Genomic DNA, 21,392 nt, shown 5'->3' with positions numbered 1-21,392 from the left:
AGAAACTGGCAATCGTAAGTAGATATAAAAATTGTGATTTAAAGTTATTTATTCAAGAACTGGAGACCAATTAGGAACACAGGAAGCAGAGAAGCGGAGTCTCCACATCTGCATCAGTTACGCAAAAGCAGCTGTGCAGGGAGCCCGTCCGGCCCAGACCCAGGCCTCCTGTGTTCCGCCCCGTGGGCTCCAGGCTGGCTGAGGGAGGTGGGGATGCTCTTCGAGGTCTAGCCGCAGGGTCAGGAGAGCAGCCGGGCAGTGTAGACAGGTGAGGGTCCAGGTTCCCGGCCTTGCTCAGCACCGTGCGTCCCTGCATTGAAGCACATCTTTAGTAAAACCAGTGCTTCCCTTAGAGATGCCGCAGGGCACGAGCATGACACTTCCCATGAAAAACGAAGCGATCACTGTTAACTCCGATCTATCCCAGGTGAGGGCAGAGAAGGGAGACAAGCACTTGAGCAGCAGCCAACCTGTGCTTTGCAATGCTGACCCGGCTCACCCCACACCCAAGGGACCCACAGAGAACCCCTCTGTGAACCCAGTACCCAGCATCCAGCACCCAGTACCCGGCCATCAGCATCCAGCACCAAGCCACCCCAGCATCCAGTGCCAGGGCACCCAGCACCGGGCCACCCAGCCTCTGGGCTAGACCAGAAGCAGCAGAGGGAGAGACCATGCAGCTCCTTCAGATTAGGAAAGGGCCACACTCCACACAGCAGAAAACAGGGACAAGGCTGAAAAGGTAGCACCCACCATCAGAAACCAATGAGCTCCTTAGAAACAGCTTATCTATGAGGCCAAACGCCCTCAGCATGAGGGGAGGAGGAGAGGGAAAGGTGGGGCGGCGGGGAGACAGGGGAAGGGAGAAAGGCAGGGGTGGGGGAGGTTGTGAGGGAAAGGGAGAGGAGGAGGAGGAGGTCACAGGGTGTGGCAGGGCTACAGCTGCAGCTGGCCCCCAGCTCTGGGGACTATCTGGGGACATCCAGGAAGCCCCGCGAACTGAGACAAGGTGACTCATCTTGATGACAGAGGAAACCACCTGGTCATATGTACCTCTTTAAAGAGGCAGTTACACCATCGCAAACAGACCAGAACGCTGGCTGGGCGAGGTGGCTCATGTCTGTAATCCTAGAACTTTGGGAGGCTGAGGTGGGTGGATCGCCTGAGGTCAGGAGTTCAAGACCAACTTGGCCAACATGGCAAAACCCCACCTCTACTAAAAATACAAAAATTAGCTGGATGTGGTGGTGCACCTGTAATCCCAGCTACTTGGGAGGCTGAGGCAGGAGAATCGCTTGAACCTGGGAGGCAGAGGCTGCAGTGAGCCAAGATTGTGCCACTGCACTCTAGCCGGGGTGACAAAGCAAGACTTTGTCTCAAAAAAAAAAAACCAGAACACTGACCAGAAGACAATCCCTGGGACCCATAATTCCTTATTGAGGACACTTGGGAAAACTCGAGGACTGACTGGGCTGAGTGACAAGGAACAGAAAGGGCTCCCAGGGGCCTCTGGCGGGGCTTTTTCCCATCTCCGTTATACAAGGAGCTCCTGCTTGTAAACAGGGAAGAAACTTGTCCAAGAGGCTGAGAACCTATCTCAGAGGCTCAGTGAGGACAGGCCCTCTCCTGGGATCGCAGAGTGGGCAGGAGGCCACACTGTCATGGACTCGGGCCCCTCTGGCTGGTCAGGGAGGTCCAGGCCATGAGGCCCTTGAGGCTGAAGGAGAAGGGCATCTGAGGCAGGGCAGCCCCGAGGTTGGCGCAGAGCATACGAGGTGGAGTGACCCGGGCAGGAGGCACCGCTGGCCAGCAGCCCAGCCAGGAGGGGAAGGACAACCCGCCTGGGCCACAGCTTCACAGTCCACAGCAATTCAGCATTTGCCCTCTTACGTTTCTAGTTGCTTATAATTCACGAAGGAGGATATGGCTTGCTCTCTCCCGCCTGCAGGGCCTGCACAGAGGTGTGGACCTCATGTGGGGGCTGACCTGTGCACCAGGGATCCTGCATCTCACAGGTGGCCCCACAGGACAAGCAAGGGGCTATGACGCTGGACACGACTCGGTGGCCGCCAGTCACCCTAGACCCCTGAAGACGGAAACCACAGGCAGAGCTAGGCAGCTGCCTCCTTAAGCCCACCCAGGGGTACCACCCTAAGAGGCCGGCACTACCCCCCAGACCAGGGCACCGTGGGTGCAGGAGACTCAGTTGCCCTTTGACCCAGCGAGTCTCACAGGATGTGGCCGCCCACTCCCCTAGATGTCAAGGGAGGCCTATGGAGGGGTGTTTGCTGCTGCAGTAATGGAAGGCACTGCTGGTTCTTGAGCGGGGCCAACATGAATCACGGGTCTCACCAGACGCCTGCCTTGGCTCAGAGCTGACTCCAACTCTCAGGCAAATGCCATGAATCTTGGTTTCACAGACACTGGATTTTCCAGGAATGCAACCGCCCCGCCCATAAGGCACACCTCAGGGAGGAAGAAGAAGCCTGCCCTGGCCAACCCCAGTGAGGGGCTGAGTCTACCCGCCACGGTCCTCTCAGCGCGGCTTGAGCCAGGAGCAGCCACTTCATGTCCCGGTGCAGACACACCCGAGAGTTTCCAGGTGGAAGTACGTGTCAATCTGAAATCCTGGGTGCAATCTACAAAACCTGTTTCCATACTGCAGAAGAGACATAACAATGCTTTATTAATAACAACACGAAGCGTAACGACGAATTCGCCAGGCCTGCCTAAGCGCTCTCCTATACTACCTCCATTATGCAACGGAGATGTGGGCCCAGCCGGGCAGAGAGTGACAGGCCGAGGCTGACTACTCCCTGAGCCCTGGACGCAGGGCCCCAGACGAGGGACTCGCCCAAGGCACAGTGGCCTTGACCCCGGAGCATGCCAACATGGCGAACGCACGCGAGCTGCAGACGCCAGCCTGTGGCCGACTTTACACTGCTAGAGGCCACATTCAAAAGCAAAAGAAACTGGCAAAAAATAATTTAATAATACATTTTATTCAACCCAGTATATCTAAAATATTATCCTTTCTGCATGCAACCAACATAGAAGAATATGAATGAGATCACTTACATTCCTCTTCACCTTACGCCTCTGAGATTGGTGGGCATTTCACCCAAGAGTGTATCTCAGTTTCCACCAGCCACGTTTCCAGCATGGCTCTGGGGGCTGCGTGGCTCATGCGCTCTGCCCCAGACGGCACAGGCTGAGATATGACAGGTGACATCCTTCCCACATCCCTTAGCTGTCTGCATATCAAGAATTTTAGAAGTTCTTAGCTTCACCAACCCTTTGCCTTCTAAAGCATCTGTTGTGGCTAATTTCTCCACTTGAGGGGTTGCAGGGGTTCAATACTTGATGGATGTGTTTTCATATAAAGTACTTCCTAGTTTTAAAAAGGTTGACCCATTCCCTAAATACAATTTAATCACAAGGCACAAAATAAAAATTTTGACAAAGTTATTAAATACTTCCAGTTTTCTTTTTCTTCCATAAAATTTGTAAGGAAGAAAAAACGATCCCTTTCTGGAAATAAATACATAAAAAGTGACAACGCAAAAACAATTAGCAATTACTATCACTTCCTTCTCAATTTTCTTTTCTTCCAAAAAAGTTCCTACATTTATTCTCATTCATTCTGTCTCCATTTTCTCTCTCTTCCCCCTCCCCAGCGTTAAGAATGACCAACTCATTATCAAACCACCAGCCTCAAAACAAATCTTCCTTGCCACGAACAGTTAACACACTGCCACCCATCACGTGTCCAATTCACCACCACGTGTTAACACACTGCCACCCATCACGTGTCCAATTCACCACCACGTGTTAACACACTGCCACCCATCACGTGTCCAATTCACCACCACGTGTTAACACACTGCCACCCATCACGTGTCCAATTCACCACCACGTGTTAACACACTGCCACCCATCACGTGTCCAATTCACCACCACGTGAAACACGCTTGACTGGAACTGTCCAGGGACCATCACTCAGCAATAAGACGCCTATGTACGTAATGCTAGTGAGCAGGGATGTCCCGTGCCTGGCTCTGGACCTGTCCTTGTTTCCATTTTGGAGAGATACATGTGAGTGGAAATGACAAGGGTAATTGGCAAAAGCAATGTGAAATGAATCTGTCCTACCATAAATGTGACTGCAAATTTTGAGGCTGATTTGCACAAGGCCACAAAGCTGTGACCCATCCCCACATTCAGTGGCAATACCACCGGGAAAAGGGCAGCCACCAGCTCTGAGTCAACAGAATCCCTGACAGTAAAGCTGGACAGTCCCCAGCGCTCAAGATCAAAGCTGAGCTCCCGGCAGAAGAGACCTGCAGAGGCCTTTCCCACCTTCCTGCTAGTGACTCACAAAGGCAGCCCTCGCATACCTGACAAAGTTCAAGACAAGAACAGGCTGACCAGGAGCTCCCGACTCCGCCCCCCGCCCCTGCAGACGCCTGTCCAGAGCATTCCTCAGGAACAGCGGCCGTCCCTGCCATGCCACGCCACGCCAGGATCGCGGGCTCTTGGGGACAACAGATGCTGCCCTCAGCTATGCTGAGCCATGACATGATTCAGCAGCAAGGGAGTCGGACGCTGGCCCAGGAACGGAGCACCGGCCTGGGAGGCCACAAACACCAGCTTCGTTGGTACAAAGGGCCGGTGCCGACTGATGTCAGAGTCTCCACAGCCTCTGAGACGCTCGAGGGCACAAGAGACGCAGAGCCACGTCCTCTGCCCCGAGGTCAAGCTGTGCTGTTCTTTAAGCAGAAATGTAACAGAGACCGGCCGAACTCACGTCTTCTCAGCTCTACCCCAGGAGCACAGGGGGAAGCCCACGTGCCAGGATGCAGGATCACGGGGGCTCTCGGGAAGCAGGAGTGCCAGGTGCCCGGAGGTCCGAAGGCCAGCTCAGGACAAAGGCGTACAGCTCAGGCTGTCGCTTCTAGATTGCTTGGCTTTCGAACACAGCGCTCACTGATTGCAGTCACTCTTCCCCAAGTGCCATCATCCCCAGGCAACCCAGCCAGGACTCACAGTGCACACAGCCACACACAACATGGCTGCCCCAACACGCTCACAGCACAGCAGGCACACATGTCACTGCGCCATGGACAAGGCATTTTCACATGTGCAGCCTCACAAGCTGCTGGGGAAGAACAGATGAGGAGACAGGTGCTCAGCTGAGAGCAGAGAAGGAAACCTGCCCGGGCTGTACCCAAGACCCAGCCTTGAGGCCCACAGCAGCCCAGAGAGACCAGCCTCCTCCAGTACAGCCAGACACCCTTGGTCCATTTTCCAGCTGAAATAAAATACTACACAGCAGCAACTGTGCTTCCTATGGTTTTCCCAGGAGATGAAGCTTTACTCAATCTTAGCATGTTGGATTTCTTTTTTCTTTTTTCTTTTTTTGAGATGGAGTCTCACTCTGTTGCCCAGGCTGGAGATCAGTGGCAGAATCCCAGCTCACTGCAACTTCTGCCTCCTAGGTTCAGGCAATTCTCATGTCTCAGCCTTCTGAGAAGCTGGGATTGTAGGCATGCACCGCCATACCCAGCTAATTTTTGTATTTTTAGTAGAGACAGGGTTTCACTATGTTGGTCAGGCTGGTCTTAAACTCCTGACCTCAAGTGATCAGCCCACCTCAGCCTCCCAAAGTGCTGGGATGACAGGTGTGAGCCACCACAGCCAGCCACATATTGAATTTAAAAACTAGAACACAAGCCAAGTGTGGAAGCTCACGCCTGTCATCCCAGCACTTTGGAACCTGAGGCGGACACATCACTTGAGGTCCAGAGTTGAGACCTGCTTGGCCAATACGGTGAAATCCCATCTCTACTAAAAATACAAAAATTAGCCAGGCACGATGCCACACATCTGCAGTCCCAGCTACTCCAGAGGCTGAGGCACAAGAATCACTTGAACCCGGGAGGTGGAGGTTGCAGTGAGCTGACATCAAGATCTCACCACTGCACTCCAGCCTGAGCAACAGAGCAAGATCCCGCATAAAAACAAAAAAAAACTAGAAGACAAATGGAAATAAAACTACTAAGTATCCACAGCAGTGTTATTCTTTCAAATGCAACTGGTGTGTGAAACAGAAACCATCTTTGCAGAGGGTAAATCAGCAACAATGTGTCTCGTGTCTTTGAAATGTCAAGCTACTCAGCAATCCACCAGTAGAATGTACCTTCAAGACACTGACTAGAGAAGAACTGCACAAGGATGCCCGTCATGCTTATAACCAGGAACACCGAGCAGCATGCCCACCGTCAGGGCTAGCACAGCCGGCTGTGTCCAGGCAGGGGAGCCGAGTGCATCCCTCCCTCGAGGGGGCTCACGGAACGTCGGCAGTGTAATGTGAACTGAAGTGGGTGGGCCACAAAGACAGCAGCCACGACATGACTCTGTTGTGTGTTAAGAGTGTGTGCATGTTGGATGTGGTGGCTCACCCCTGTAATCCCAGCACTTTGGGAGGCAGAGGCGGGCGGATCACCTGAGGTTGGGAGTTCAAAACCAGCCTGACCCACATGGAGAAATCCCGTCTCTACTAAAAATACTCAATTCGCCGGGTGTGGTGGCGCATGCCTATAGTTCCAGCTACTCAGGAGGCTGAGGCAGGAGAATCACTTGAACCTGGGAGGCGGAGGTTGCAGTGAGCCGAGATCACTCCACTGCACTTCCGCTTGGGCAACAAGAGTGAAACTCCATCTCAGAAAAAAAAAGAGTGTGTGTGTATCCAACTCACACTCAGGATAGGGGCAGGCCACCTCGGCAAAGTGACATCCAGGCCAAAGTCCCTGGGCAAAGGGAGAAGGGTGTTCCAGGTAGGCGAAGGTCCAAGGCAGAACATGGCCAGTGGGGCAGCCTGAAGACCAGGTGTGGGGGGGCACGGAGCCTGAGGCGGAGGGACACTGATGGCAGCAGCCGTGGTCAAGTGGGCTGGGCAGGCAGTGACAGGGAATGCGCAGGGCGACTGAAATGCTGCCCCTTGTGCTGTGAGGAACAGGTGTGATGGGAGCTGAGCTGGAGAGATCCCCGTGTGAGACCACAGGCGGACCCTGAGGAAGGCAGGGCTGGCGGCGGGGAGGGGGACAGGGAGGAGGAGTCTGTGAGGGTCAAGGAGCAGGTGGGGAAGGGAGTGAGGAAGATGGAGGAAGGGGGGCATAGACGGGCCCAGGTTTCTGTCCTGGACACCAGTGGACACAGGAGATGGAGGGGACAAGATGGTGGGAGCAGAACACACAGGAATGGGCCTGCTGGGAAGGCTTCCTCAGCCAGACCCCAAGAATAGCACCATTTCAACGGCTTCCAAGTCTTTTTCTTCAAATTTCTTTCTTTTTTTTTTTTTTTTTTGAGACAGAGTTTCGCTCTTGTTGCCCAGGCTGGAGTGCAATGGTGCGATCTCGGCTCACCGCAATCTCCGCCTCCTGGGTTCAGGCAATTCTCCTGCCTCAGCCTCCCGAGTAGCTGGGATTACAGGCACGCGCCACCACGCCCAGCTAATTTTTTGTATTTTTAGTAGAGACAGAGTTTCACCAGGTTGACCAGGATGGTCTCGATCTCTTGACCTCATGATCTACCCGCCTCGGCCTCCCAAAGTGCTGGGATTACAGGCTTGAGCCACCGTGCCCGGCCTCAAATTTATTTTCTACTTTTGAAACCTGACATGCCCTTTAACTATTACTGGCATATACCATGTACATGTACAGTGGTTCTTCAGTTCTTCAGCTTCCAATAAAAGTCATCTGAAGAAAGCCAGTTGAAATGGTGGCCTGGCCCACCTATCCTAGAGTAGCAGAAAGCATCTCAGGTGGAATGGGGACAGGGAAGTAGACAAAAAGTAAAGTTTATAAGGACAAAATCTGAGTCACATTTTGCAGTTGTTAAAACTGCTGGGCCAGGCACAGTGGCTCACACCTGTAATCCCAGCACTTTGGGAGGTCGAGGCGGGTGGATCGCCAGAGCTCAGGAGTTTGAGATCACCCCGGGCAACATGGTGAAACCCCATCTCTACTAAAATACAAAAATGTAGCTGGGTGTGGTGGCAGGCACCTGTACTCCCACCTAACCAGGAGGCTGAGGCAGGAGAATCACTTCAGCCTCACAGGTAGAGGCTGCGGTGAGCCGCGACAGTGCCACTGGACTCCAGCTTGCTCTACAGAGTGATACTCTGTCTCAAAAACAAAACAAAAACAACGGTGAATAGCATTTGATAATGATGTGCTTGGCGGGGAGGCTTCCCAGCTTTAAACTCCCTGGAAATTACATGTTGTCCTACACCAGGCAGTTTGGCCTTAGATGAAATGTCCCCCCAGACGGCCTGGTACATCGAATCCGTGGCATTCCTTCTACTGCTCATTATCGTTTCACTCATCACGGTCTATGCAGATCCACCTCCATCATCAGCAATTTCTCCAATCTCCGATTTCTGCTGTAGGATCACTTTCCATCCTAGTCAATTACATCTTTAGCCACCCGCTTTGTGATCCCAGGAAATTGACCCAAAGCTACTGTACATCAGTCCCACTCCTGGGCTCCGGGGAGGAAGAGTGCTTCTCTGGGGAGGCTTTGCTCCCTTCAAGCCTTGCGGGACTCTGCAGACAAAGCCACGTGAAATAAACCTGCGGTTGGAAATCGCAAAGCGTGCGGTGGCAGCATCGGTGAGCAGGAGGCAGCAGAACAAGTGGCCGCGTGCAACCCGCAACACAGTCACATTTGTTATTTGTCAATATGATTATAATATGCTATTGCTTTGGTATTGTTAGCTACAGAATAGAAAATACGTATGTTTAGAGATAGAGAGAAAATAAAACCAAATGTAAGAAAAAGAAAACCAAACAGGAGAAGCCAACTTGTAAAGAAACAAAGAGAACTTCAGGAACGAAAACTATCGTCATTAAAATAATGAAAATTAAAAGAACAGGTTAGGCTGGGCATAGCGGCTCATGCCTGTAATCCCAGAACTTGGGAGGCAGAGGTGGGAGGATCACTTGAGACTGGGACCAGGCTGGGCAACACAGCATGACCCCATCTCAAGATAGAAAAGAAGAACAGATTAAATACTAATAGCACAGATGCTGGGCGAACTGGCTCCTACCTGTCATCCCAGCACTACAGGAAGTGGAGGCGGGCAGATCACCTGAGGTCAGGAGTTCAAAACCAGCATGACCAACATGAAGAAACCCCATCTCTACTAAAAATACAAATTACCTGGGTGTGGTAGCAGGCGCCTATAATCCCAGCTACTTGGGAGGCTGAGACAGGGGAACTGCTTGAACCCTAGGTGGACATTGCAATGAGCCGAGATTGCACCATTGCCCTCCAGCCTGGGCAACAAGAGCGAAACTCTGTCTAAAAAAACAAAAACAAAAATTAGCTGGGCATAGTGGTGGGTGCCTGTAATCCCAACTCCTCAGGAGACTGAGGCAAGAGAATCACTTGAACCCAGAAGACAGAGGTTGCAGTTAGCCGAGATCACGCCACTGCACTCCAGCCTGAGCAACAAGAGCAAAACTCCATCTCAATACACATATGTATGTATGTATATGTATTGATAGCACAGTAGCTGGAGATGAAGACAGAGTTGCTAAACTGGAAGACAGCTGAGGAAATAACTGGAATGAAGCACAAAAAGACTAAAAGGTAAAAACATGAATAGCAGTCTGAGGGGCTGGGAGGATGGTATCAGAAAGCCAGGTGTGAGGCAGATGCAGGACAGCTGACCCTTCATATCTAGGGGTTCCACATTTGTGAAGAGAAGTTATTTGGGGGGGTGGGGAATTCCAAAAAGCAAAAATTGAATTTGCTGCTACTAATTTTTTTTTTTTTGAGAGGGCGTCTCACTCTGTCGCCCAGGCTGGAGTGCAGTGGTGTGATCTCAGCTCACCGCAACCTCCGCCCTACCAAGTTCAAGCAATTCTCCTGCCTCAGCCTCCCGAGTAGCTGGGATTACAGGCGCCTGCCATCATGCCCAGCATATTTTTGTATTTTTAGTAGAGACGGGGTTTCAATATCTTGGCCAGGCTGGTCTTAAACTCCTGACCTCATGATCCACCCACCTCAGCCTCCCAAAGTGCTGGGATTACAGGTGGGAGCCACTGCGCCCAGCCCAGCTCTCTGCTATTTTAAATCCATGCTAATGAAGTGATATATAGGCATTGTAATAGATAATATAAGTGATCTAAAGATGATTTAAGAATATATGGGAGGATGTGCCCAGGTTATGTACAAATACGACACCATTTCATATCAGGAACTTAGGCACCCTTGGTGGGTTCAGGAACCGGTCCCTGGTGGATACTGAGGAACAACTGGATTCAACAAAATAACGGCTAAAGTTTTTCCAGAATTGCTGAAAGACATGATACTTTATCTTCAGGAAGTACGATATATCCAAAGCAGGAGAAATACAATGAAATCCATTCTAGAAAGACTACAGTGAAGCTGAAAAACACCAGAAATAAAAGAGACTATAAAAGCAGCCAGAGAAAAGCTTACTACTGACACAGGAAGGGCAGTGAGATGACAGCTCACTTCCTAAGAGCAACTTTAAGCCAGAAGATACACAATAGAACTCAATCCTTAAAGAAATGCCAGGGAATCGTGCTATCCAGACTATATCCTCTGCCCATGAGCCTTTTCAGCTGAGATCATAATAAAAACATAATCTAAAATCCTTAAGGCCTTTGAACATAAAAGCACTCTTGGGTCATGGAAGAATAATAAAATTGTAAAATGCTGAAGAATGAAAATGTTACATACGTTATATAGCCTTAAACGCTTATGACCGGGCTGGGCACAGTGGCTCATGCCTACAGTCACAGCACTTTAGGAGGCTGAGGCAGGCAGACTGCCTGAGGTCAGGAGTTTGAGACCAGCCCGGCCAACTAACAATACAAAAATTAGCTGGGCTGATTTTCAGGGTAGGCTGAAGCAGGAGAATTGCTTAACTGAGGAGGCAGAGGTCGCAGTGAGCTGAGATCACACCACTGCACTCCAGCCTGGGTGACAGAGCAAGACTCTGTCTCAAACACACACACACACATACACACACACACACACACACACACACACCCCATTTACAAAAGCAAGAACAATAATAAGGGCACCTTGGAATAAATTTAAGCACAGAGTGTCAGGTGGTATGTGGAATACCACAGTGCTTTATCAAGACACCTAGGAAGACCTGCATAGTCAACTCTTGAGGGATAAAAGGCCTAAGCAGATAAAGCAAACTTTATAACTTCTCCAAAAAAATATAGAATCCATCTGTGACCCAAGAATTGGGAGGAACTTCAAGCAACATGCAAAGGGCACTACCCAGGAAAAAAATGGATGGATAAAACTATACATTACATTTAAACTATGTTGTCATCAATACAAAGACAGTGAAAGATAAGACCCAACTGGGAAAAGTATCTAATACACACATTACAGCCAAAGATGAACAGCCTGAATATATAAGGTAATATAGAATATGGAAACTATATATAAGGAATAGGTGAGAAAATGACATAACCCAAAAGAAAAATGGGTGAAACACATGAACAGGAATTTAACAGAGAAGGATGTGTGTAACCATTGAACACACAGGATGCTCAGCTTCATCCAGCAGGAGACATGTGTAACCAATGAACACACAGGATGCTGAACTTCATCCAGGAGGGGATGTGTGTAACCATTGAACACACAGGATGCTCAGCTTCATCCAGCAGGAGACATGTGTAACCAATGAACACACAGGATGCTCAGCTTCATCCAGCAGGAGACATGTGTAACCAATGAACACACAGGATGCTGAACTTCATCCAGCAGGGGATGTGTGTAACCAATGAACACACAGGATGCTCAGCTTCATCCAGCAGGGGATGTGTGTAACCAATGAACACACAGGATGCTCAGCTTCATCCAGCAGGGGATGTGTGTAACCAATGAACACACAGGATGCTGAACTTCATCCAGCAGGGGATGTGTGTAGCCAATGAGCACACAGGATGCTCGGCTTCATCCAGCAGGGAGATGTAAATCAAGACCACAGTTGAACAACAGTTTGCATCTACCATCTTTGCAAAACTCACAGCAATACCAAGTGCTGACAAGTATGTGGCTCAACCTCACACATCACTGGTGGCTGTGTGACTTGGTGTTGTTCTGGGAAGCAGCCCACTCAGAGGTTAAGCACACAGGACATCAGAGGGCTACACACATGTGCCCAGAGACAGGGACACAGAACATCCCATGTAAACAGGTCGAGATTAGGAGTGCCTCTGCTAAATCTGTAGATGCATTCCGAAAACATTATTTCTTGCAGGATTTATCTTTGCAGAGATCTTATGGGAGAGTCTCCTGCAGGCACTTAAAGACACATGGAGTTACTCTGTTTTAACTGGTGCTGATTCTCTTCATCCCATCTTCTCCTTTCCTCTGAGTATCCTCAGAGAACGCTGTTTCCAGCAGCCATCCCTGAGACAGAAGCGATGATTCTTTTGGTTTCATCTGCACGAAATTTCTTGATATTTTTCCCCCTCTTCCTGCATTTTTGAAGTGCCCGTTTTGTCCTCATTTAATTGGTTCAGTTACTTCATTTCATGAAATAAACAAATACTGTAGCCCAGAGATTGTAAAAATAGTAGCCCCAGCTGAATTCAGGTGGCAAGATTTTTAATTTAGCTTGTGGAGTTTGCTAAAAAATAAGTAGATTGCACATAAAACTCCGGATTTCTGGTTCCTCCTGGAAGACAAAAGATCGAGGAACTCTGGTCCTATGCCCACCTGGCGCTGCTCAGCTGCGGGTCAGTGGTGGGCAGTCAGGAAAGACACGCCCTTTGAAAGAGGCCTCAGTCTCTCGCTCATGTTCACCACAGCCACCCCTTCCTAGGCCTCACGTCTGCATTGTCACTTACCTTCCTGGCTGGACCCCGTCAGAATCTGTGTTTATTCAGATCATCCTGTATAGCTTTGTTCACCAAAAAGAAACGTTCTATACTCAATAATTCACTAACGTTAACTGAGATGGAGTCTGGCTCTGTCTCCCGGGTTGGAGTGCAGTAGCACAAGCTCAGCTCACTGTAAACTCCACCTCCCAAGTTCAAGTGACGCTCCTGCCTCAGCATCCCCAGCAGCTGGGACTACCGGCATGCACCACCACACCTGGCTAATTTTTGTATTGTTTTTTTAGTAGAGACAGGGGTTCACCATGTTGCCCAGGCTCTCCTGACCTCAAGTGATCCGCCCACCTCCGCCTCCCAAAGTGCTGGCATTACAGGCATGAGCCACCTCACAGGGCCTCAATAATTCACTAACATTTAAAGAAAAGAAGTAAAAGTTACAAAGGCTTTGGAGCTCCGGGAAAATGCAATGCTAGCCTGGAGCTGGAAGTGCATGACAAACATATTTTCCAACCAATGTTCTAGAACTTAAGTCATAGTAATACGCTCCTGATTTAGAAAACTGAAAATAACCTGTGTGCACTGAAACTCGTATGTCCTGATTGCTAGAGTGCATTTGAAAATTCCCAGAACACCAGCACTTCCGATTCCCTGCGCCAGCTTGCTACCAGCCACGGCAGGGAGTCCTCAGAGGGCTGCCGTGGTTCGCTTTCTAAAGCTAATCCTAATCCAAAATACCGCCACCCATGCCACGTGGTGATTCACAGTAGGGATGGTCTTTACTACTCCTTTTGTTTTTGTGGATTACCAAAAGTCACTAAACTTAGCCAGGTGTGGTGACAGCACCTGTAGTCCTAGACACTCGGGAGGCCAAGGTGGGAGGATTACTTGAGGCCAAGAGTTTGAGTCTGGCCTGGGCAACACAGCAAGGCCCCATCTCTAAAATAAACGCATAAAATTTTAGGTCCCTAAACTTTGTTTCTGAGGCTGCCATGGAGCTCTGCCAGAGAGAGTGGCTTCAAGGTGACAGGCGAGGAGACAGGTGAGTCACAGCCTCCTCGCCAAGACACCTTCAGGACCCCTTCAGGGGCAACAACCAAGGTGATACTCATGCAGGGCCAGGCCTGAGAGAAGCAGGGCTCCCCTGGAGGTCAACTCAGCCCAAGGACTCAGCACTGGGCTGGCTGTGCCTAATGCAGGCCTGGGTCTGAGGCTCCTCCTCCCCACCCTGCTCCCTCTGCCTCCTCTCACAAGGGTCAGACCTGCCTGGAGGTCTGCGTGCCCCCTGCCCTGCCCCCATTTCACCCTCTGCAGGGATCAGACCCCCCCCCTCACCCTGCTCCCCTCTCACCCTCTGCAGGGATCAGACACCCCCACCCTGCTCCCATCTCACCCTCTGCAGGGATCCGACCCCCCCCACCCTGCTCCCATCTCACCCTCTGCAGGGATCAGACCCCCCCCCACCCTGCTCCCATCTCACCCTCTGTTTCCTCCTGCAATTTGCATTTCATCTTGGCACCTACTTCCCAAACTGACAAGCACGTAACCCAAACTGATAAAGTCTTCATGTAACAACCTGACTTCTATTTTGGCAAAACTCAATGGTTTTACACCATATTTTACAAAGTATAGCGACTAATTAATTTCTCAATGCGTGCACAGAGCATGTGTACCTCCCTAGTAAAACGCACATGTTTTCATTCAATCAATCACTCCAATTAGACTAGGACAATGGCCTAAATCAGAAATCAATCTAGGAAAGCTTAACCCAATCAGCACATTCTTCACGTTAGGAGTCAATAAACAGCTCTTTATTTTACTCTCAACAAGAATACCACAAAAAGCTGAGCACAGACGAATTTACGTCAATGAACTTTCTTCCACATTCCCTACCATATCCAGCATGTATCTATCATTTCAGATGGGGGTTTCAGAGCCCCCCATCCAGCAAGTGCAGCCTTCTACAAGTGAGAAGGGTTTAAATGAATACATGTATGCGAAGCTAACGACTTTGTCTCTGTTTCAGAAATGCAGATTTTCATCTATTGGATTTTATGAGCATCAAGGTGGTCTGGTAGAAAGAATGACAGCTTTGGACTCTATCAGACCCTTGTTTAAATCTAGATTTTCCAGAGTTGAGATGCTGGCCACGCCTTCCCACTCAGTTTCCCAGGTGTCTGTCAGTTTCTGTGTGACGGGGTAAAACCCCTCTCCTTACAGGGGTGTACAGGTGCTTATAGAATAATAAGGTCGGCATGTCATAAAGCAGGTGACTCATTTAATGTCAGGTCAGCAAACAGGACATGAGGAAGAGAAGCAGAGCCACCATGGCTGCAGCTCTGGCGCTCAGCTCCTGGCACCTGGCTGAGAACCAGGAGGACAGACAGTCGGGTGAGCCATCCATCTCGGGACCAGCATTTCCATGTACAGCTTATTACAACTGCTCATTGTATAATTCATCATTATTGCTACTTATTCTGCATTTCATCCCCTGCCCACTTGCAGAAAGGAATCGAGACCAACTCCAGCAATGATGCATGGCCTTCCCGATCACTGGGGGACAGGCTTCCAGGCTGCGGGCACACCATCCCACCATGAGCACCAGCCAGGAGGAGGATTTCTGCCTGTCACACACTGAAGGATACTTCTGTTGCTTTCAGTTCGCCACCAGTAACATTTCAAAGGTATCCTATCTGCAATCCTTCTACCGAGGCTTGCGGAAAGATGAACTTTCTTCCACATTCCCAATCTGACGTGGGCATCCGTGTATCCTAACGGCCAGGTACAGACTTTGGCCCTGCAGAAACAACTGACGCCAACCTTCCCCATCACCTCTGCCTTCCTGCCCCCAAAACTAAACACAGGCAGTCCAAGCTTACTAGGGGGCCTGTCTCCTGCACTTTGCTTGACAAAGATAATCAAAACATGTGACTTCTTTTTTTTTTTTCTTTTTGAGACGGAGTTTCGCTCTTGTTACCCAGGCTGGAGTGCAATGGTGTGATCTCGGCTCACCGCAACCGCCGCCCCCTGGGTTCAGGCAATTCTCCTGCCTCAGCCTCCTGAGTAGCTGGGATTACAGGCACGCGCCACCATGCCCAGCTAGTTTTTGTATTTTTAGTAGAGACGGGGTTTCACCATGTTGACCAGGATGGTCTCGATCTCTTGACCTCATGATCCACCCACCTCGGCCTCCCAAAGTGCTGGGATTACAGGTGTGGGCCACCGCACCCGGCCAAAACATGTGACTTCTAAGCAACTAAATGAAAACCTGTCAGAAGGCGAACCCCTAACGCATCTGCCTAAAATGCAGCATTCTGAAATTAGTGACTCAGAATTAATCCTGAAATTATTATGAGGTGGTTTTAGGAACAGACAGCTCATGGTCATGTAACTTCAGCACTTGACGTGACCCGTTTAAAAGCCCAAACACTCCTCCATTAACCCAAAGTAAAGTCCCACGAAATCTCGGAGCAACTGTCTTCAGAAAATTCAGTCCAACTTTACTGTAACAAAAATCTTGCAGTGAGATGGAGCACCTAAAGCTCCCACATTAAACAAATCATTCAAAAGGAAACAGTGCAATGTAGCCAGTCATGCTGTGATCCAGAAACACCAGGCCAGCCATAACTTGGATAACTTGTAACTGTGCAATCACAAGAGGTTTTGACAAGGCCAGAGAAGGAGGAGACGTGTGGAAGAACAAGCCACTGAATTTACCAGAGGTGGGTTTTGATGGGGACAAGGGGCCTGCACTGGCTCTTCAATGCCAAGCCCCAGCATGGATGGATGGGGTCTGCACTGGGAAGTCCCAAGTGGGGCTCCAGGTCCATGAAGAGGGTAAATGTGATTGGGCGAGTTAAGGACACCCTCCACCAAAGGAATCCAGGAAATCAGGCTCTTCCCAAACACATTCTGATCTTTCTCTTCCCTGATGAGAATTTCAACATATCCCACCACTTCTGATCTCACCAGAATGGCAGCACCAGGATGGGTCTGTGGAGGCGGGAGTCGCAGGGATGGAAGCCTCAAGTCAGCCCTGCTGATCCCAGACAGAACCTGGGGCAAGTATCTCAAGCCCTGGCTTGCCAGAACACTTGTTTACCCGGTCAAAGTGCTGGGGGATGGGAGGCAGGTGCGTCAGTCACGGGTCTACAGCAGGGACGGAACAGATTACTTTGGTGAATGCTTTTTCCTAATTTCTAAAATAAAACAATTACTTCCTTTCAGGTTGCTTCCCCAGCCCTGGCACACAGACTCATGCACAGGCACTGAGTCTGCACTGGGCACCAGCCTGGGGCGGGGTGACACCCTCCCTACAGGGAGACCTGTTCTAGAATCTACACGCCTGGGGACTTTCCCATCTGGCCACACTGCCTTTAACCCTGCTCTCACACTCTTCAGGCTGCTGCCACGCGTCGCCCTGGCAGATATGCCAGGACAAGGCCACACGCAGGTAGGGTGACCACTGAGGGCAGCCACTCCATGAAGTTGGCTTCAGAACATTTAAGGCCTCCACACCTTCCAAGGCCAAGGGGCCCTGTTCACGTGAACGTCAATGGCGTGAAGCTGCTTTTTAAACAATGTCCTCAAGAAGACACCTAAGAGTCACTAGAAATGGATACAAGAAGCCAGTTGTCACAGGGACTGGCTGAGTCTGACCTCTGTGGGGGAGGAGGTGCTCAGGATTACCTGGGAAGGAAGAGGAGGAGCAGCCAGGAAGTGACCAAATTAGCGCTCAGCATCCCGGGGAGACCCCTCTGAAGCTTTCACACCCCGAAGACGAAGATAAGCGAGTCGGAGCCCGGCACCGCAGCAGCCGGGGTCCCGCTCCCAGCCCGGCCCGCCCCTCCCAGCCCCCAGCGGGAGCCTGCACTTGGCTCGGCGTTGGCTTTCATTTTTAACAGGAGCCGCAGGCTCATCACCCCCTGTCTGGAGGCCAGCAGCGCACCTCTTTCCTTCTGCTAAGTTCATGTTTCCCAGGAAAAAGAACGCAACCGCTTCAGCATTCTCTTAGACAAGGCTTTTAATACTGTGCTGCTTTTCTCTTTTTAACAAAAAAGGTCTGGAAAGCCATTTATAAAAGCATTTTCCCTATTTCACTAAACTTCTCTCAAAGTTAAACACACACAATTTTGAACCAGCTTCAAATACTAATAATCCTCTTTTCCTAAGTGCTTCTGGACCGCTGTGCCAAGGGTCCTGGGGTGGCCGGGGGTGGGTTTTCGCCCCCATGGCTCTGGCTCCTGGGCTGACACCCTCCCCTGACCCGCCGGGTGTGAAGACGCCGCCGGCCTCCCCTGGGCTCCACAGCCGGGTCCCCGCAGCCCCGTCCCCGCGCGGAGCGGCTAAAAGTGAAACTGTCCCTCGGCCTGGACGAGCGGGGAGGAGGCCCCTGGGGAGTTCCGGGTCCCCCGCGCCCCGAAACCAGGCGGCGGGCGCGTGCCGTCCACCGGGGAACGGAGCGAGGCCGGGAGCGGAGTCCAGGGCGGAGGGGAGGGGACGCCCCCGCGGAAACTCACTCACCTTCCCTCGGCCCCGGCCCGGGCCCCTCCCGGGGCGCCCCAACCCCCGGGCCTCCCGCCGAGCCCAGCGCCACCGAGGCTGCCGCGGGAAGGGACCTGGGCCTCGGGCCGGACCAGGCCCACCCGGGAGGCCCGGGTTGCGGGGGGCGCACAGGACCCGGGCTGGACCCCTCCTGGCCCCGCGCTTTCCCAGGCCCCGCGCCCCGCGGAGCGCGGCCGGCCCAATGCCGCGCGGGGCCCCGGGCGGCCCGAGGTCTGGCGGCGGGGGCAAGGGCGACCTCGGGCGGCGGGAGGACGACCTCGGGCGGCGGCGGGGAGGGGTTTGAGTGGGGGGCGGCCCGACCTGGGGCGGGGGCTTCGGCGCTCACCTGCGGCAGCCGCCACCTGCTCCTCGCGCGGGCGTCCCCGGCGTCGCCTCCGCGGCCCCGCTCCGGCCGCTGCGCTCCTGGGCCCTGGGCCCGGCCCGGCCCTGCGTCGGGGCCTCAGCGAGTGCGGCGCCCGCCGCCCCCGGCCCCCATCCCGCCGCCCTCCGCCCTCCGCCCTCGGCCGTGCCGCCGCCGCCACTTCCTGTGCGCGGCGATCCCACAGTTCCGCCGGCGCGCGCGGGGCGGCCGAGGGACACGCGGGGGGGAGGGACGCGCGGGAGGACGCGGGGGGGGACGCCATGGGGGGGACGCGGCGGGGGACGCGCGCGGAGGGAGAGGGCGGGCTGGGGCGGCCGGTGGGATCCGCTAACGGGCGGTGCTGGGACAGGGCTGGGTGCGGGGGGCGGGGGGCGCGGGGATCGGGGAGGTCGAGGCTGAACTGGGGCAGGCGGCGGAGGACCGGGCTGGGGTGCGGCGAGGGCTCCCGCGGACGGGATCGGGGGCAGGACCGGGTCGGGGCCGAGGGGGCCGAGGCGCGGGGTGGGGCCGGGAGGGGCCTCCGAGCTCTGCCTGAGCCCGGCATCTCCAGGGCCAGGGTCTCCGTTGGCCCCGGGGCAGTTTGGGGCGTGAGCCCCTCCCGCGTTGGCCGGGGGTCGGGGTCGGGTCGGGGTCGGGTCGGGTCGCCCCGCGGCGGGCTCGGTGGGGCCGGCCCTGCCCTGCGAGCGGCGACTCCGCGCGAGGATCGCGTTTCAGCCCACGCGCCGCGCCCTCTGACTTCTGCATAGTCGGCCCCTGGCAGGCGACCGCGTGGCGACGCTTGACCCTGGCGGGGCGGGGGTCCCCGGAGCTGTCTGGCGAGTCCCCTCCGGGCCGCGGAGCCGCCCTAGCCCCAGGACCGCGGCTCCCGTGCCCCTTCCCCTGCCCTTGGCCGGCGGCCATCCCAGAACCCACCCGGGAGGCCGCGCGGGTGCCGCTGTCAGGGCTGGGCCCGCTGCGGGCTCCACCAGGGTCCGCTCCGCTCGCGTCCTGCACTCGGGACCTCGTTGACCCGGCACCTGCTCAGGTCCTCGGGCCCAGGCTGGACTTGCTGAGTTTGGGTGCGCTTTACTGGAAAACCATTTAAAATACCACGTGCTGACACTACCTACTGTGCCCCCTTTTTTCTATTATTATTATGGAGACAGGGTCTTGCTCTGTCACCAGCCTGGAGTGCGGTGACACAGCCACAGCTCACTGCAGCCTTAAACTCCAGGGCTCAAGCTGTCCTCCCACCTCAGCCTCCCTAGTAGCTGGGACCACAGGCACACACCACCATGTCTGACTAATTTTTTACACTTTTTTGTAGAAATGGGGTCTCACGGCCTTGCTCAGGCTGATCTCAAAACCCTGAGCTCAAGTGATTCTCCCTCCTCCTCCTCCTCCTCCTCCTCCCAAAGTGCTGGGATTACAGGCATGAGCCACCACACCCAGCCTGCACCTCCTTTTAAGCCTCCTCGAATTATTTCAGAAAATACCTAAACTAAAATAAAATGAAAGTACTGTGCACCTGTCCTACTCACAGTTTCCTTATTCTCGAAAAAGGAGTTAAGATTTGCAAAGCTCATGGAATTCACCATGTGTAAAACCTCTCACCCATCATGTCACTTCAGGTAATCCGTGCCCCCAATAACTTCCCATAGGCACCTTCAGGATGTGTGGGTTACAGCTTCACCTATAATCACCGGACACCTGAAAACAACCACACACTTGGTTAAATAAACTAGAACCTTCATTTAGCATTTTTAATTTAAAACGTTTTTCTATAGTTTTAATGTGATAATTCTGTGTACGCTGATATGATAGACTCCAGGATCTGTTAAGAAATAAAAACAGTGCAGTGCAATGAAGATACAACAATTTGCTTTATTTTTTGTAAAAAATGGCCAGTGCAGTGGCTCAGACCTATAATCCCAGCACTTTGGGAGGCCAAGGCGGATTACTTGAGGTCAGGGTTTCAAGACCAGCCTGGCCAATGTGGTGAAACGCTACTAAACAAGATGGAAAAATTAGCTGGGTGTGGTGGTTCATGCTTGTGATCCCAGCTTCTCAGGAGGCTGAGACAGGGAATCGTTTGAACCCGGGAGGCAGAGGTCGCAGTGAGCCTATATCTGACTATTGCACTCTCTGACCTAGGAGACAGAGTGAGACTCTGTCTCAAAACAAACAGACAAATCAATATAGGCAGATACAAATCCAGAAAGCTCTGGAAAGATGTGATACTGACAGGGCAGGGTAAAGAAATGTTATCACAATAAAATGTCCATGTATGGTAGGTAGTAATGTTCAGGTTTATCATAAGCACACATTTTATCCTGTATAAATGTATTATTTTAATCCAGGTCTCCCTGTGTCAGCCAGGCCGCAGTGCGGTGGTGTGATCACAGTGGAATCCGGGTCTCCCTGTGTCAGCCAGGCCGCAGTGCAGTGGTGTGATCACAGTGGAATCCGGGTCTCCCTGTGTCAGCCAGGCCGCAGTGCGGTGGTGTGATCACAGTGGAATCCGGGTCTCCCTGTGTCAGCCAGGCCGCAGTGCGGTGGTGTGATCACAGTGGAATCCGGGTCTCCCT

At 52.5% G+C, this 21,392-nt stretch overlaps 2 protein-coding genes across 2 annotated transcripts in view; both read right to left on the bottom strand.

Annotated features, from left to right (window-relative positions):
• Positions 1-19,007, bottom strand: part of AGPAT3 (1-acylglycerol-3-phosphate O-acyltransferase 3) — a 128,439-nt gene extending 109,432 nt beyond the window's left edge. Inside the window, exon 1 of the mRNA XM_035283201.3 lies at positions 18,790-19,007. The gene's annotated coding sequence lies outside the window, so the exon portion shown is untranslated. The remainder of the gene's footprint in view (positions 1-18,789) is intronic.
• The window catches only part of LOC144580655 (uncharacterized), a 94,347-nt gene extending 73,945 nt beyond the window's left edge, over positions 1-20,402 (bottom strand). The window contains exons 1-3 of the mRNA XM_078358602.1: positions 20,346-20,402; positions 19,738-19,812; positions 18,423-19,669 (exon numbers count right to left, since the gene is read on the bottom strand). Coding sequence (XP_078214728.1) covers positions 18,423-19,669; positions 19,738-19,812; positions 20,346-20,402 — 1,379 coding nt within the window. The remainder of the gene's footprint in view (positions 1-18,422; positions 19,670-19,737; positions 19,813-20,345) is intronic.
• Between the last annotated feature and the right edge of the window lie 990 nt (positions 20,403-21,392).

Source organism: Callithrix jacchus, chromosome 21, assembly GCF_049354715.1.
Source record: "Callithrix jacchus isolate 240 chromosome 21, calJac240_pri, whole genome shotgun sequence".
Taxonomy (NCBI): domain Eukaryota; kingdom Metazoa; phylum Chordata; class Mammalia; order Primates; family Cebidae; genus Callithrix; species Callithrix jacchus.
The sequence above is the reverse complement of the archived record's forward strand: the minus strand, read 5'-3'. Positions and strand labels throughout refer to the sequence as shown.